General features: G+C 40.3%; 1 protein-coding gene across 1 annotated transcript in view; it reads left to right on the plus strand.

Moving 5' to 3' along the window:
* The window catches only part of LOC101353415 (orphan sodium- and chloride-dependent neurotransmitter transporter NTT5-like), a 23554-nt gene extending 7641 nt beyond the window's left edge, over positions 1–15913 (plus strand). Inside the window, exons 8-13 of the mRNA XM_023736203.1 lie at positions 4692–4881; positions 5189–5390; positions 5532–5691; positions 7555–7735; positions 7919–8135; positions 15813–15913. Of these exons, the coding sequence (XP_023591971.1) occupies positions 4692–4881; positions 5189–5390; positions 5532–5691; positions 7555–7735; positions 7919–8135; positions 15813–15913 (1051 nt within the window). The remainder of the gene's footprint in view (positions 1–4691; positions 4882–5188; positions 5391–5531; positions 5692–7554; positions 7736–7918; positions 8136–15812) is intronic.
* Positions 15914–17385: the final 1472 nt, after the last annotated feature.

The raw sequence follows: 17385 nt of genomic DNA on the forward strand, positions 1-17385 counted from the left end.
CCTGAGGTTCCTGCGCAGAGAAGCTCCCAGACCAAAGGAAGACTGAGGACATGGACTTTCCTCCAGAGCCGACAGAGAAAGTGTTCCCCTGGAGCTGATGCCCTGAATTTGGACTTGTAGCCTACTGGGCTGTGAGAGAATAAACTTCTCTTTGCTAAATCCGTCCACTTGTGGTATTTCTGTTAGAACAGCACAGATGACTGAGACAGAGTTCTTTATATGTTCCAGATACTAGTCTTTTGTTAAAATATGTTAGAATCTTTTCTCTCACTTTGTGGATTGCCTTTTCAATCTCTTAATGCTGTCTTCTTTTGGGCAACTTTTTATTTTGATATGATTTCAAATGCATAGAAAAGTTGCAATAATTTTATCAGGAAAAATTCCCCAGATTTATTAGTTGTTTATATTTTATCCCATTTTTCATGTGCTGTCTGTGTACATATGTATCCAACATTTTTTTGGAGCCATATGAGAATAATTTGTAGAAATCTTGCTACTTTACCTGTAAATGCTCCAGTTTGTATTTCCTAAGGATAAGGACATTCTCCTATGTAACCATAACACAATTATCAAATTAAGGAAATTTAACATTGATTTAATATCTAATCCACAATCTATATGCAAATTTTGTGAAAATACTTTCTCAATTGGAAATCTATACCACTGCAAAAAGAAACCTAGTAACCTGGGTTCAATATTTCTTTTTTTAAAAAATATATATATTTAATTAAATTAATTAATTTATTTTTTATTGTACTTCAGATGAAGGTTGACAGAGCAAACTAGCTTCTCATTAAACAATTAGTACACATATTGTTTTGTGACATTGTTTGCCAACCCCACGACATGTAAACACTCTCCCCTTCTCGATCTTGGATTCCCTATTACCACCTTTCCTGTCCACTCCTGCCTTCTAGTCCTTACCCCTGGGCTGGAGTGCCCCTTTAGTCTTGTTTTGTTTTATGGGCCTATCTAACAGGGTTCAATATTTCTTGACAATTTTTTTGTTTTCATCCTGAGTTTTGCAGTCAAAATGCTGAGTTTAAAAATGACTTGGTTTAGCACCTTTTTCCTCCTTCACTGTGGTTATGTTTTTCACTTCAATTAGAATCAAGTTCACTTGTTTCTGTTTGTATGACATTTTACGGTCCTCCCCGCAACATGATTTGATTTTTTTTTTGAGTTTGTAAAGCATTCACATGGTTTGAAAACACAAACTATACAAAAAGATACTGAGAGAAATATCACTTCCTTTACCATCGCTGCAGCCCAATTCCCGCCCACTTCCTGTAAGTAATAAATCATTATTTTTTGGATTACCTTTCCTCTGTTTGCAAAAATAAGCAAAAAGATGTATTTTTTTTCTTATTTGCCCTTCTTTCTTACACATAAGCTAGCATGCTACATATACTCTTCTGGATTTTTTACTTTTTTTCATTAACAGAATATCCTGGCTATCACTCACTATCAATTCACAGAGACTTCCTCATCTTTAATAGCTGCATAATATTTCATTACATGGAGTATATATGGTACTAACACCATAGTTTACTCAACCAGTCTCATATGTATAGGAATGACGGTGTTTCCAATATCTTACAGTTACAAACAATCTGCATTGAATAATCTTGCACTTATTTATTTTTGTAATGTTGGAGGTATATTTTCAGGAAAAATTTCCAGAATTGCTGGGTTAAAAAGATGAGTGCATAAGCATAGGTAGTTTTGTTAGCTCTATCCAAGATCCCTTCCATAAGATTGTTTCAGGTTGCATTCCCACCAGAAATGTCTGAGAGTGCCTGCTGCTTCATAGCCTGGCCAGAAAAATGGGTTGTCAAAATTTTCTATTTTTGTCTTTTGATAAATGAGTAAAAGTATATTAATGTAAATCTTTTCATATATGTAAGGTCTTTTTATTGTAGTAAAATATATGTAACGTAGAATTTGCCATTTTAATCATTTGTAAATGTAGAAGTCAGTGGCATTAATTACATTCACAATGTTGTCTAATCATAATCACTATGTATTTCCAAAACCTTTCATCACCCCAAGCAGAAATTTTGCCCCCATTAAGCAATAAATCCTCCTTCTCCCTTTTTCCAGCACTGGAAACCTCTAATCTCCTTTCTGTGTTTGTGAATTTACCTGTTCTAGACATTTCACAGAAGTAGAATCATACAATGTTTATCTTTGTGTGTCTAACTTATTTCACTTAACGTAATGTTTTCTAGGTTTATTCATGTTATATCACGTATCAGAACTTCATTCCTTTTTATAGCTAATAGAATTCCATTGCATGTATATACTACATTTTATTTATCCATTCATCTGTTGATGAATACTTAGGTTGTTTCTACCTTTTGGCTATTGTGAATAATGTTGCTATGAACATTCTTGTGTAAATATCTGTTTGAGTCCCTGCTTCAAGTCTTTTGGATAGATACCTAGGAGTGGAATTGCTGAGTCACTTGGTTATGCTTAACTTTTTGAGGAACAGCCAAAGTGTTTTCTGTAGTGGCTGCACCCTTTTACATTCCCACCAGCACTGTACAAGGGTTTCAATTCCTCTACATCTTCAATATTTTATTTTTTGTTTTGTAAAGAATCTTTACTGTAGTCATTGCAGTAGATGTGAAATGGTATCTCTTTGTGCTATGGATTTATATTTCCCTAATGACTAATGATGTTGAGCATCTTTTCATGTGTTTGTTGACCCTGTGTATATCTTCTGTGGAGAAATGCCTATTCAAATTCTCTGCCCATTTTTTTTTATTAATTGTCTTTTTGATGTAGAGTCGTAGCAATACATAATATAATCTGAATATTAAACCCTTATCAGGTATATGATTTGCAAATGTTTTCTCCCATTTTGGGGGTTGTCTTTTAACTCTCTTGATAATGTCCTTTGATGCACAAAAGTTTTTAATTTTAATGATATCCAATTTTTCTATTTTTTCTCTTGTTACCTGTGCTTTGGTGTTGTATTTAAGAAACCATTGCCAAATCCAAATCATGAAAATTATTCCCTGAGCTTTCTTCTAAGAGTTTTATAAAGTTAGGTCTTTGATCCATTTTGAGTTAGCTTTTGTATATGGTATAAGGTAAAGATCCAATTCATCCTTTTGCATGTGGGTATCAGTTTTTCCAGCACCGTATATAGTGTTTCATTTTATTTCAATTCCAAATAATACGTAATTTTCCTGTGGTTTCTTCTTTGGCCCCTGAGTTTTTAGATATTTTTATAGTTTCTAGTATTTTGATTTTCACCAGCATTTTTGTTGTTATTGCCAATGATTTAAAATTCAATTCCACTGTGGTCAGAGAACATACTTTGTATGATTGCAATCCTTTTATTTTATTGAGACTTGTCTTATGGTTCACCATATGGTCTGTCTTGGAGAATACTCTGTGTGCACTTTAAAATAGTGTCTTCTGCTATTGTTGGATGGAATGTCCTATAAATGTCAATTAGGTCAAGTTGGTTGATATTGTTGTTCAAGTTTATGTGTCTGCTTTTTCTATCAATTACTGAAAAAAGAGTTGAAGTCTCTAGCTGTAAGTGTCTATTTGTCTTTTTCAATTGGATTGGGTGCAAGTCTGTGGTTCATTTTTATACTAAAGGTGTAGCTTTTTGAAGTGCGGGCCTTCTATTCGGGTCCTCACTTTGGTCAGGCTCAGGTATTTTATATCTGGTTCCCATGCCCTCCTTTTACATCTGAAAGGTCATGAAACTGGAAACTGAAGGTACAGTTTGCGGAATTTGGCATGCACCTTTTGGGCAAAGTGGCTTTGGAAGTTCCCTTTCGCCACTTTGTTGTCTGTACTTCCATTTTTGTCTGATAATTCTTCATTGTCTTGTCAGCAGTTTTATTCTTTTAAGAAGATTAAAATATTTTCCAGACTTTTAATTACTTTCCAGTGAGAAGGTTGGTCCAGATATCTAACTTGCCTATTGCCAGATAAGCATATGATATCTTATATTCTAAAACGTGATCAAACTCTACTTATTTTTCTGCAGCTAGCATTTTGGTCTTATCAGTAAATATTGACAAGCTTACCACTGCAGTTATTACAGCACAATTAGCTGAATTTTTAAAGATTTGTATTAGTTAGCCAAATGAAGAGTGGTGGTGGGGATGGAGTACGTATTGGGCATAAGAGAGTATGGCAGGCCCTGAAACTGAGTCTGGCCAGATCATGGAATGCAAAGTGATCACGGGGGAAGATGAGGCTCCAGAGTTCAGCAGGGCTCAGATCAAAAAGTCCAAGAAACAGTTTCTCTCACATAGCACAACTCCATGGGAGCACTATGTGCATTGTAGTCTAAGTTAATGATGTTACCTGCCATTCTGTAATTTGCAACTTAGAAGGCTGACTTTTATCCACTTGTCTAAGAAGGGAGGGCGGAAGAAGGTAGATGGTGAATAAAAGTCCCCATTACTAGAGCAGGGATCCCAGAGTCCCCAAGGAGACTGTAGAAAAGACTTCTCTTGAGGTCCTTCATGGTCATAAATGCTTCAGATTCACACAAATTCATGGCCCTGAAGGTGGGTACCTTCTAGGTTTCATTGCAGATTCTATCTTATCCAGATCAGTAATGCTAAGCTAGTGATATCCTTTTTCATCCGGAAGATAAGGAAAAAGGAGTCAGTCTCTTAAGGGGCCAAATGGTTTGATGCTCTTATCCTCAGGAATGTTGAAATACTTATGAATCTGGTATCCTTGGGGAAACTGCCTCCTGAGGCCCAGCCCCCTGAAAACGTGCTTGGTAATAATGCAGCCTCCGCGTTCACCAGTTGGTTCGACAGCCTTCCCCATTCTATCAAGAAGATGGTCCTCAGCAAGGTGTCTGACTGCGAAATACAGAATCAGCTTTTCAAGGTCAGTAGCAGTAGCCAAGGGGGTGGGGCTAGAGTTCCTCAGAGTTTCCTATACAACAGAAACTTCAGCTTTAATTAACACAAGAAAACATTTCAGAAGCACCACAATAACCTGCAGTCCTGGTAGTGCAAATAGCTACGGTTTGCAGAATGCCCTTCCCTGGGTAATGCTAGGTATATTGGTTTTCCATGTCAGAGGGCCAGCTTGGAGAACTGATTTTCTCAATGACTTGGGGCTTCCAGGGAGTTTTCCAGGAAAGATAGACTGTATCTTTTTGTGTATTCTTCTGCACTTTCTCCCTTTACAGGTTAAGGAGGGCCCAAGATTTGCATTCCTGCTGTTCATTGAAGCAATGTCATTCATTCCTGGGTCTGCCTACTGGTCCATCCTCTTCTTCCTGATGTATCTGTCCTTGGGGCTGACTTCCATGGTAGGGATCATGCAGGGCATCATTACCCCACTTCAGGACAGCTTCTCTTTCTTCAGGAAACATCCAAAGCTGCTCATAGGTATTCTGACTTGTAATCCTACTCTCCCCAAAAGCCCTGATTCCACTAAGATTCTTACCCAGCCCTGGTCTATGACCTCTGCTTAGCCCTTGTCACTCAGCCAGACCTCTGACTTTGATCCAAAACCAATGTTTTCTCCAGTGAATGTCTCTGTGCTCATGTTCCTGTGCAGCCTCTTCTTCGCTCGGCCTTCAGGCTACTACTACTTCAGACTGCTGAGTGACTACTGGATAATCCTTCCCATCGTCCTCCTCACCACTTTTGAAAACGTTACTATAGCCTGGGTCTATGGGGCCAAGAGGTGATGTCCTGGGTCTAAGTTTTAACACAGCTTGGGACTATAGGGAAGGTTAACCCCTTTCTTGTTGTTTCTACTGTAACACAACTAGAGTGACATAGACCCTTGACTTCAGGGTCTTCTGGGAAACCTTTGTGTTCATTCATTCATTTAACATATTTACTGAGTGCTTAATATATGAGAAGCACTGTTTTAGTCACTGAGAATGCAGCATTAAATAAAACAAGCATCCCTGCCCTCGTGGGTCTTACATTCTAGTGGTGGAGATTGACAATAACCAAATGAAAAATAAAAACAATGCCAGGTGGTTGTAAGTGACAGGAGGAAATTAAAGGATAAGGTAAGATGATCAAGAGTGGCAGTACATGTGGGTGCTAATTTAGATAGGATTGTAGGGAAAGCCTCCCCTATAAGGTGACATTTGAGGGGACTCTTGAATGAAATGAGGGAGGGACCCATGAGAAGATTTCTGATAAATGGTGCTCCAAGCAGAGGAGACAGCAAATATTAAGGCCTATCCATCATGCTTGGAGTTTTTGAGGAACAAGGAAGTCAGAAAGGCTGAAATAGAGTGAATGAGGAGAAGAATGTTAGATGAGGCCAGAGAGGTAATGTAGCCAGATCATGTAGGGCCTTGTAAGCTCTTTATGCAGAATGAGAACGGAAGCACTGGAGGGTTTTGAGTAGGGGCGAGACATTAGATTTATTATTATTTTTTTAAAAAGGCCTGTGTCTGCTGTGTGGAGAATATAAGGCATCAAGAGTGAAGCAAGGAGAATAGTTGGGAGCTAGTGTAATATTCCAAGTGAGTGCTAACAATGGCTTGGAATTTAGGGATAGAGGTGTAGACAGAGAGAAGTGGTCCAATTCTATATACATTATGAAGGTAGAGCTGACAGGGAAGAGGGAACAAGATAATCAGGGACTGGGGCATAGAGGAGATAACTGAAATGGAATGATGGGAGAATCCAAATCAAATACAAGGGGCTTCTTGGCCCTGTTTTTTACCAGGCTAGTGTGTGGACATCCAAGTGGTATAATTCAAGGGGGGAAGGCTCAGGAGGCAGCATTTTCAGGTAATAGTGGTTCTTGGAATCAACTCATTCATTTATTAACTCATTCAACAGACATTTGTTGAGACTTTTTCTGTGTCAGGAAAACCTTGTGGTACTGGGATAGGACTCAATTAGATTTAGTTCCTCCTCTCCAATAGCACAAAGTCTAAAGAAGAAGACCTATGTAAACAGAAAATTCCAGTGCAGAGTGGTAAGTCTATAATAGAGGTATCTGGGGCAGTGTAGGGGCACAGATGCTTATATAAGGAATAATGGAGAGTCAGGGAAGGCATCTTAGAGGAGGGGATGCTTGAGCAGACTCAAGCAGAGAAAGAGAGAGAAAGGGAGAAGCCAAAGGACCCTACTTGTATATTTATTGAGGTTGAGAAAGTATACTTAAAAGAGGCTGCATATGTTGGCTTAAAAATGCTAAGATAAGCTCTCTGAAGGCAGAGTGTCATTTGTTTGTGTCACTGTTGCTCACTGCTGAATACTCAGCTCCTAGAAGAGTCCCTGACACATCATAGACATTCTCACATTCATGAAATGAATGAAATGAACTTAGGCTGTAACCTGAGGGTACTGGATATCCAAGGCTATTCTTGAGCAGTAGAGGAATGTTTGAAAAGCCTTCTTGGGTTGGATGGAGGACAGACTGACTAGGGAGAAGTGATAAAATAAGGCTTGAGGTGGGGCAGGGGTTTGGATGTAAAATAGAACGTTTGAAAGATGTTAAGGCCAAACTGGCCCTTACCTGAAAGCTGGATAAGGCCTGACTGGCCTCCCACAGTCTTGTGGCTCTTCCTCCCAGGTTCCTTGCAGAGATAATGATCCTCATGGACCGCCCCATCTCTCCCATCTATCGTTTCCTGTTATGCTGTCTGTGTCCATCTGTGCTGCTAGTCCTGTCTGCTATCTCCCTGATTTACATATATGTGCAGGACTTCATCTACGTGGCCTGGGACTCAAGCACTGTGAGCCTCCCTCCCCATGTCCCAGAACCCCCTAGGCAGTGGGGACTTGCCCTTTCAATCCACTCTTGGCCTAAGGACCCAGTTATCTTGTTCTCTGACTCCCTGAAGGCTCATCAGTTTTCTGACCTGGGTCCCCTGCGCCTCCACAGTCCTTCAGAACATAAGAAAGATGTTCTGAATCCTTTTCTTATCTCTCCACAGTCAAAAGAAGTGTCTCGAGAATTCCCGTCCTGGGCGCTCAACTTCATAATCATCTTAGGTGTCATTGTCTTCCTACCCATCCTTATATACTTTGTATACTGCCTCATCCATAGGATCCTCTCCAGCTCCATGAACTGGTCGCATCTATTACATTCTCCAAATCCTAAGGGCCAGCTAAGGCCCAGTAAAGATATTCATAAGCGGGAAATCCTACAAGGTAATAAAAGAAATTGCTGATCAATTTGTTGTATGATTTCCTAAAAAGTGGCAGTGACTGCATCCATTTGGCTTGACACCACACATCATTCAAAGCTTATCTAACAGGCAATTCTTTACATCAACTTGCAACTGTTGATATCCCTGCACCCAGAATCTCTTTTATTCCCAGGGGTAGGGGCATTTTTTGGGGGGAGATGGGCTTCATGGAGCCTGGCTCTGTAACCCCCTCCTAGACCCCATCCTTCCTGGTTACCACTGAGATTGTGTTTTCCCCATCCCCCTTGTCAGAACACTGTTGGTGATGACTACCGAACCTGCTTCTTCTGATCTGTCCATGTCCTAGAATGGGACTGGAGGAGTCACGCTGTTGGTCAATAAATGAGTCCACTGGGACCCCAAGCTCTGAGTGTGTGCAGACCTTTTTTTTAAATAAATGTCTGAGGCGTTCGGTCTTTTTCTCACTAAGCGTCTATTCTTCCAAGAGCAAAATGTCCAGTTCTGATTTGCTACGTATTCCTTGCTTTGGCAAATTCCCACGCTAGATGATTAGATTTGCCTTATCCAGGGCCTGTCCTTCAGCCAAGTTGGAGAAGACTTGCCAAGGAAACGGTGGCTTCATGAAAGATGGAAAAAATATAAATGTGCTTGCTAATGGGTTATGGCAATCCTGTCATGAATCTAAACATGATTTTTGTAAAAAGGTTGCATCAGTGGTTCCAAGACTGCTTTATGGACTAAGTGCATCTATGAATCGACTAGTTTTGGGGAACTACCATGTTATATTGCTGAGCCAATCAAAGGTCTGCTTGGTAAAAGCCATCATTAGTTTTACCACAGGGCTAAATCAAATGAATTTGCCTTGTAGGTAATAACAGAGTGGATCTCTTGAACTTGTGAGTGGGGTGGCTCTATAACGGAGCTGAAGCCCAATAAGGGATGGGGCCAGCCAGTTATCCACTGAGGCTGTGGGCTGTGGGTAGATATTGTTGGGATTCCTGAAGATCCAGGGGATGGGTTTTCATTTAATAATGCTCAGAGATGCCAGCATTTTGGATTGCTTGGGGTCCATGGGGAGGCTACCCCTGGGTAAGTTTCTGTGAGAAAAGGGAAAGATGACACCCCCAACCATTTGTGTGTCGGACATGAGGGGTGGGTCTGGTAAACGGAAAGAGGGTGGATCCTAAAGTCTTCATACCTCTGAAGTCTCAAGCTCCTCAAGCTCAAAAATAGGAGAGACTGGAATGGACGTGAACCTCCGTGTCCATTGGCTTTTGTACTCTGTTGCTTACTTTGGACATATTGTTAGGAGGGACCAATACTTGGAGAAGGACGTCATGCTTGGTAAAGTAGAGGGTAAGCAAAAAAGAAGACGCTCAACGAGATGGATTGACTCAGTGCTTCCAACAGTGGGCTCAAACATACCTACTATTATGAGAATCAGGCAGGATAGGGCAACTTTAGTTCCACTTTACACAGCATCACTATGAGTTGAAGCCGACTCTAAGGCACCTAACAACAACACCACCTAAATGAATGATCTGTCTGCTTGAAAACTTGTGCTGTTGAGTCGAGTAAGTTGGGGATTGGAGAGAGAAGGCAGTTGCCTTTTCCCCACGATATATTTTAAGTTACTAGAATATAAGCTTTACTAGCACTGAAGCAGGAATTTTGATGGTTCACTGCTGTATCCAGAGTTCCCAGCCAGTGTCTCATACATGTGTTTGCAAGCCCAAGTAGGTAATAAAATATTTTTTAAATGAATACATTAGATCCAAAGCAAAACTCGTTGCTGATTTGATTCCAATTCTCGAGGCGGCCCCAAATGTTACAGAGTAGAACTGTTCTGGAGGGTTTTCTTGGCTGTAATTTTTATGGAAGCAGTTTGCTAGATCTTTCTTTTGCGGTGCTGCTGGGTAGGTTTGAACCTCCAATCTTCAGGTTAATAATCCAACACAAACCATTTGTGCACAAGAACCTTTAGATAAGATTCAGAAATTGATATTTTAAATAGTTTCAGTCTACGTGTGAGACTTTTCCACCTCAGATATTATTTCTCTACTTGATTTAAGAAAAAAAACCCTATTAATATCTGAAGTGATAAGTTACAAATACACAAAAGATTTTGATTTTCCCCAAGCACTATGACCATCTATGTAGTGTTGACTCTTTTTCGAAGCTACCAGACTCTTCCAAATGACCTTGACTCCTGGTCATTTTCATTCATTAAGAAAAATCCACCTAACATCCATTTTAAAACTCTAATCTGATTCAAAGCTTCCCCATTCCTATTTTTGGATAGGCTTGTGGCTCAAGGGACCTGGAGTGAAGCAGAGGTGGTCTGTGATTCTATTCCTTCATCCCCTTTGACCCATCCCCTCTCCTTTTCTAGCCCATGGTTCCAACCCCAAGTCTACCCTTTCCAAGCTTAAAATCCCCTTCCTTTTTTCAAGCCTAAGGCTCCACGCAGGGGAATAAGGGAATAGGGGACAATCTTCTTCAACTTTGCTGGGAACATAACTGCAATTGTTTCTCCACAGGTGGTTGCTGCTTCTCTGGCTAATGCAGACTGGCCTCATATGCCCTAATGTGTAGGAGGTGTGTGAATGGTGGTTTTCTCGTGGAGCCTCATGTGTGAGTTCTCCTGACAGCAGAGTTCCCTGATGTGGGAGACTTGACTCCAACTTAATCTCTTCCGAGCCCCCTCCTATTTTACTCATGGTGATATATCAGACAACATTTTCCTGCCAGGCTCCCAGGTCCAGCAGCCAGCCTTCTTAGGTAATGTACCTACTAAAGAATGTAAGCCAAGCTACTTTCCATGGCGCCTAATGACCCACAGGAAATACAGGCATTCTTGTCACCACCGCCCTGGTAAAGAAATAGAACATCATCAGCATCCCACAAGGTCCCATGAGGTCACTGCCCCTCACTACTACTTCTCTCCCCTCTAGAAGTAATCACTTCCTTGAATCTTTATAGTTTTATGATTTATGTATGTATCCTTATATAGTTTACCTTTACTTACTTTGAGACCTCTCTCCTTACATTTGCTCACACACACACGCACGTGCACGCACACACAAACATACACTATGTTTTCTCGAAAGGTACTCTATATGTTGTCTGAAAGTTTTAAATTTTTACTTTTTAACATTTAAATCCTTAATCAATCTTGTGTTGATTTTTTTTTATGAGGTGCGGGTGTGAATCTGAGTTTATTTTTAAAAATATGGATATCCAATTGTACCAGAACTGTTTATTAAATGCAAATTTTTTCTGACTCATCTACAGTGCCAACTCTGTCATTTATTAAAATTTCATGTATATCTGGGTCTGTTTTGGGACTCTTTATTCGGCTTCATTGGTCATTTTTTTATCCTTCACTGTCTTAGTTACTATAGCTTTATAATAAGTCTTGAAATCTTATTCTTCTTCAAAAGTATCTTCATTATTCTTTTTTCTATTTTCAATATACATACAAAACAGTAAGAAAAGGATAAAAGGTATGTAGATGGGTTAGGAAGAAATTTACATACAATAAAATTCCCTCTTTTGATACAAGGTTGTATGCGTTTTGACACATACATTTATAGAGAGTCATACAAATACCACCACAAACAAGATCCAGAACAGTTCCAGCACCTAAAAACTCCCTTGTGTTGCCTTTTTGTAGTCATTCCCTCCCTCCACTCTTAACCTCTGGCAACCAGTGATCTGTTCTCCATCACCATAGTTCTGCCTTTTCCAGAATATCATTTACAGGAAATCATACCGTATGTAGCCTTTTGAGTCTGCCTCCTTTCACTTAGCATAATACATTTAAGAGTCATAAATGCTGTTGAATGTATCAATCGTTTTCTCCTTTTTATTGCAGAACAGTATTGCATTCCATGAGTGTACCACAGTTTATCTATTCACCAGTTGAAGGACGTTCGGAGTTTTCCTTTTCAGGCAATTATGACTAAAGCTGCTATAAACGTTCACATACAGGTTTTTGTGTGAAAAAAACCTCTTGGATAAACACCTAGGAGTGATATTGCTAGGTCGTATGGAAAGTGTATGTTTTAACTTTTTAAGAAACTACCAGACTCTTCCAAAGCGGCTGTGCCATTTTGCATTCCATTTTGTAATGTAAAAAGAGTTCCAGCTGTTGTGCATCTTTGTCAAGACTTGATATGATTTGTATTTTTTATTTTAGCCATTCTAATAGGCATGTAATGGTTTTAATTTGCATTTCCCTAATGAATTTGTGTGTTCTTTCTTAATTTCTTTCCCCTCCCCCGCACCCCGGTTGGTCTGAATAGAGATTTATCAATTTTCTTGATCTTTTCAAAGATTTGGCTTTTGGTTTTATTGGTTTTCTCTATTGTGTTTCTGTTTTCAATTCATTGATTTCTGTTCTTTATTACTACATTGCCTCTGTTTATTCAGTTTAATTTGCTCTAGTTTTTTCTTGTTTTTATGGTAGCAGCTTAGATTTTTGGTTTGAGACATTGCTTCCTTTCCAATATAAGCATGTAGTGCTATAAATTTCCATTTAAACACTGCTTTAGTTGCATCACACAAATTTTGATATGTTGTATTTTCATTTTTGTTCAGTGCAAATGTTTTCTAATTTCCCTTGATAATTCCTCTTTGACCTATGGGTCATTTAGAAGTGTGTTGTTTAATTGCCAAATATTTGAGGATTTTTCCAGTATCTTTGTGTTTTTTATTTCTTGCTTAATTATTTTATGGTCAGAGAACATGCTTTATATGATTTCCATTCTTTTTTAAATTGTTATAGCTTGTTCTATGGGCCAGGATATGGTCTATCTTGGTGAATGTTGTATGTGTACTTCAGAAGAATGTGTATTCTGCTGTTGTTGAGTGGAGTGTTCTATAGATACAAATTACATTAGTTTGGTTGATAGTATTATTCAGGTCTTCTATGTTACTGCTGATTTTCTATCTACTTGTTCCACCAATTACTCAGAGCAGACTGTGGAAGTTTCAAAGTATATCAGTTTTTGCTGCGTGTATTTGGATCCCTGTTGTTAGGTGCATGTACATTTAGAATTGTTATGTCTTCTTGGTGAATTGACCCTTCAACATTATGTAATGTCCCTCTTTATATCTGAGAAGTTTTCTTTTCCTGAAATCTGCTTTGTATGAGATTAACAGAGCCTGCCCAACTTTCTTTTGATTTTTGTGTGATATCTCTTTCTCCATCCTTTACTTTTTAAAACAGTTTTACTGAGATACAATTCATATGCCATAAAATTCACCACTTAAACTGTACAGTTCAATGATTTTTAGTATTTTCACAGAGTTGTCCATTCATTACCACAAAATAATATTAGTGTGATGTCATCACCTCAAAAAGAAACCTATCATTTTACTTTTATTTATATCATTATATTTGAAGTGAGTTTTTGTAAACAGTGTACAGTTGGAACTCCCCCGCAAATCTGACAACCACTGATTTTTAATTGATATATTTGGGTAATTTACATTTAATATAATTATTGATATAGTTAGGTTTAGATCTACCATTTCAATATTTGCTTCTACTTGTTCGTTTTTTTATATTGTAAAGATATATATAACATTTGCCAATTCAATGTTTTTCACGTGAACAATTTAGTGACACTAATTACATTAATCATGTGGTGCAATTATCACCAATATCCGTTGGCAAATTTTCCATCACCATAAACAGAAACTGAATGCTTCTTAAACAATGCTTTCCTCTTTCTCCTTCCTTCCTGCACTTGGTAACCACTGCTAAACTTTGGTGTCTATAATTTTGCCTATTCTCAATATTTCATATAAGTGAGATCATATGTTTCCTTTTGAACTGACTTATTTCACTCAGCATAATGTTTTCAGTGTTGGTCCATGTTGTAGCATGTATCTACTCTTCATTTGTCTTTATAGCTGAGTGACAGTCCATTGTATGTATATACCATATATATTTTTTAATCTATTCATCTGTTGATGGACATTTAGTTTGTTTCCACCATTTGGCTGTTGTGAAGAGTGCTGCAATGAACTTTGAGGTACATACATGTGTCTATTTGTGTCGCTGCTTTCAATTGTCTTGGGTATATACCTAGGAGTGGAGTTACTAAGTCATATGGTAGTTCTGTGTTTAACTTTTTGAGAAACTACCAAACTGTTTTTCACAGCAGCTGTACTATCTTGCATTCCCACCAGGAATGAATAAGGAATCCAGTTTTTCCACATCCTTGCCAACAGAAGGAGTCCTGGGCTGCTCTAGCTTATCCTTTACATCCAACCCTTCTCCCGGAATGAGTCCTATGACTTCACTTCCATGGGACAGGTCACTTCAGTTCCCCAATCCTCAGGTCAAATTCTCTCCCTTCTGCTGGCCCACTTTCTTCTCCTGCCTCCTTCTTCATGGGGGGCTTGTACTACAGTGCGATCATGTCCTGGAGTTTCTTCTGTTTTGTTCAGTCTTTCCAGTCCCCACTGCTTGGACAGTGTGCCCTTCACTGGAGAACTCCAGTGCTTTGGATGAGAAGGAAGGAAGAAAAGGGAAAGTGGGAGGGCTGAGAAAAGGACAGGGGAGTGAAAGAGGAAGAAGGATCATTGAGAGAAGAGGGATGAGGAAGAAGATGAAATGAGATTGGAAGGATGGGGTGGATGTGAAGAAGGGGGAGGTACCTGGTCTTGCAGTTTCCTCCATGGCCAGTTCACCCCAGATCCTGAATGTGAATAGACAACCTCCACCACATACTTCTGGTACTGTAAAATATTGAAGGCCACAGAAGAAATTGAGAAGGATGGGCTACCAGTCTTGCATCTTGGTATGTCTCTCTCTGTGACCTGGTTAATTATATGCATCTCCATGGTCCAGTGGCTCAAATCCACTGCAAAAGGTGAGCCACTTTTAATTTACCAATCTGATGGAATCCCTTCTGTCCAAGACCCCCTAATATTCTCCTAACTCTGATGCCTATTGGTCTCCAACTTCTCACTCCTTCTAATATGACCTCTGATTCCGAATAGCCTTTGATATATTACCCTCAACTTCTGTTTTTGCTGAACTCTATTTCTGAATCATACTTTCTACTCAGACTGTGTATGTTTCAGAACTCCTACCTGCTTCATTCTTGTATATCTCTGTATCCAGAGTCTCCTTCTGGAACGTGCATGTTTTGTTCTGGAGCATTTGCTGGATGCCAAGTGGGGGTCACTCCCTCCTTTAATCCTCAAATGCAGACGGAGGTGTTAGGGACAGTACGGTTGTCAGTCTGATATAAGGCCCCATCTCTCCCTCTTTCCCTCCCTCTTCTCTCCTTCCATCTCTGTCACAGTTTACTGCGTCTTGTATTTGTAAGGTACTTCTCCCTCTCAGGTGCCGTCTCTGTTCTCTGGAAGCATGGTGCGGGGCAGGGAACCAGTTCTTTTATGCCTTGGGCCTAGGCTTTGGCAGCTTCACCTCAAGCAGCTCATACATCCATCGGTCCAAAAACTGTGTCAGTGATGCCTGTGCTGTGACTCTTCTCAACTTGGTCACCTCAATGACTGCCACATTGATTATATTTCTGTAACTGGCACGGTCAGAAGGAGACAGAGGGAAGCAACCGCTTAGGCGCAGCAGGGTGTAGAGAACACCATGTGTATATGGGGGAGGGTGGGGTGGGCGAATCGCCCGCTTGGTCGGTAGAGGGCGTGCGAGGGGAGCAGCAGCGCATGCGCGGAGAAACGGCGGGAAAGACGGAGCGCGAAGCAGGGCAAGGAGCGTCGCTGGCGCCCGTGGAGGCCTGAAGGGGCTCAAGGAGGTTGGTAGGCTTCGCAACTGAGGCTTCTTCATCCTCATTTTCGCCCGACTAACCAGATTGAAGAGTCCTGTAAGGGCCTCGAGTCCAGGGTACTGGTGACTCTGAAGAGCCCACAGTGTTAACAGATCTGGGGTGTGCGAGGCTGGGCGCCGTTCCCAGAGGCCCGTACCTTCCAGCTGGCGGCACCGTGGAGCTGAGGGATCAAATAGGCCTCAGGGGTCCCTCCTGTTTTTTGCCATAGGACCCTGGAAACTGCCTCCAGTCCCTTCATCCACCGAATCTGAGTTTAACAGGTCTGTTGGCCCGGCCCTTGCAGGTACCCACCCCTCAGCCCCCACCGTTGGGGAGGGCAGGCGTCAAGCTCCCTGACTGCGGGGACGCCTCTCCAGCCTTTTAGGGACTGCTGTGCCCGGTCCTGGAGCATCTGGGCCGTGGTTCCAGGGGAGGAGGTAAACAGAGACAAAGGGACCTTTCTGGGAGCCCCAGGAGTGAGCCCAAGAAAGGCATTGATGGGAATGAAGGTGCTGGGTTCCCAGGATGGGCCTCTACCAGCACTCCCGGCCTGGGAGAAAGGTTCTGAGGCCTCCACGGGTCTTTGTAGGAGTCAGAGGTGGCAACTTGGCGGAATCTGTTTGCCAAAACTGAGATCTAACAACAAAGAATCAGATTTTCCTTTCTACCAGAAAGCATGTGTTAAAAAATATTCCTGCAAGCGTTCATGAAAGGCGACTATATTTTCCATGAATATAATATTTCTTTTTTTAGTGGAATACAGAGGTGAAGGCCAATATTCAAAACGTGAAGTATGAGAATCAGAAAAGTATTCTTTTTTATTTTGAGATATGTTACATTTCAGTTGCTGACAAGATATCCAGTAGAAGTGTAGATTTGTGCTTCTTAGGTAAGCTGACAACTCTTCGATGTCATTAACTCTTGAATGAATTGAACTAAGATTTCTGCTCATGGTAACCCATTTCCCTGACATGCACAAAAAAAGAAAATCAAAACCCTAAGTCACTATGGAGACTTTTTAGAGTTTATCTAATTCATTCTGTGTTGAGAAAATGAGGCTCTTGATTACGTTTTCCATCTTTAGCTTTTGTGATGCTATTTTCTTCTGGCTTTCCTCTAATTACCTGGCAATTGCATATATACTGGTAGGTGGTCTTTGTATATAGAGCAAGAGTTAAGTGTCAGCTGCTAACTGAAATGTCAGCAGTTCGAAACCACCCCAGGAGAGAGACCTGGCAATTTCCTCCAGTAAAGATTACAGCCTAGAAAATACCATGGGGTAGTTCTGCTCTGCCACATGGGGTCACTATGAGTATAAAATTGAATTGGCAACAACAACAACAACATATTGTATGTGTGTGTTTGTGTATGATTTTTTTTGTTCAGTATTCTATATTTTACTTTTAATGGATTAAACTGTGAAATATAGTGTGCATCTTGAAAAAT

The sequence above is a fragment of the Trichechus manatus genome, unplaced genomic scaffold, assembly GCF_000243295.1.
Source record: "Trichechus manatus latirostris isolate Lorelei unplaced genomic scaffold, TriManLat1.0 scaffold00087, whole genome shotgun sequence".
In the NCBI taxonomy this organism is placed as follows: domain Eukaryota; kingdom Metazoa; phylum Chordata; class Mammalia; order Sirenia; family Trichechidae; genus Trichechus; species Trichechus manatus.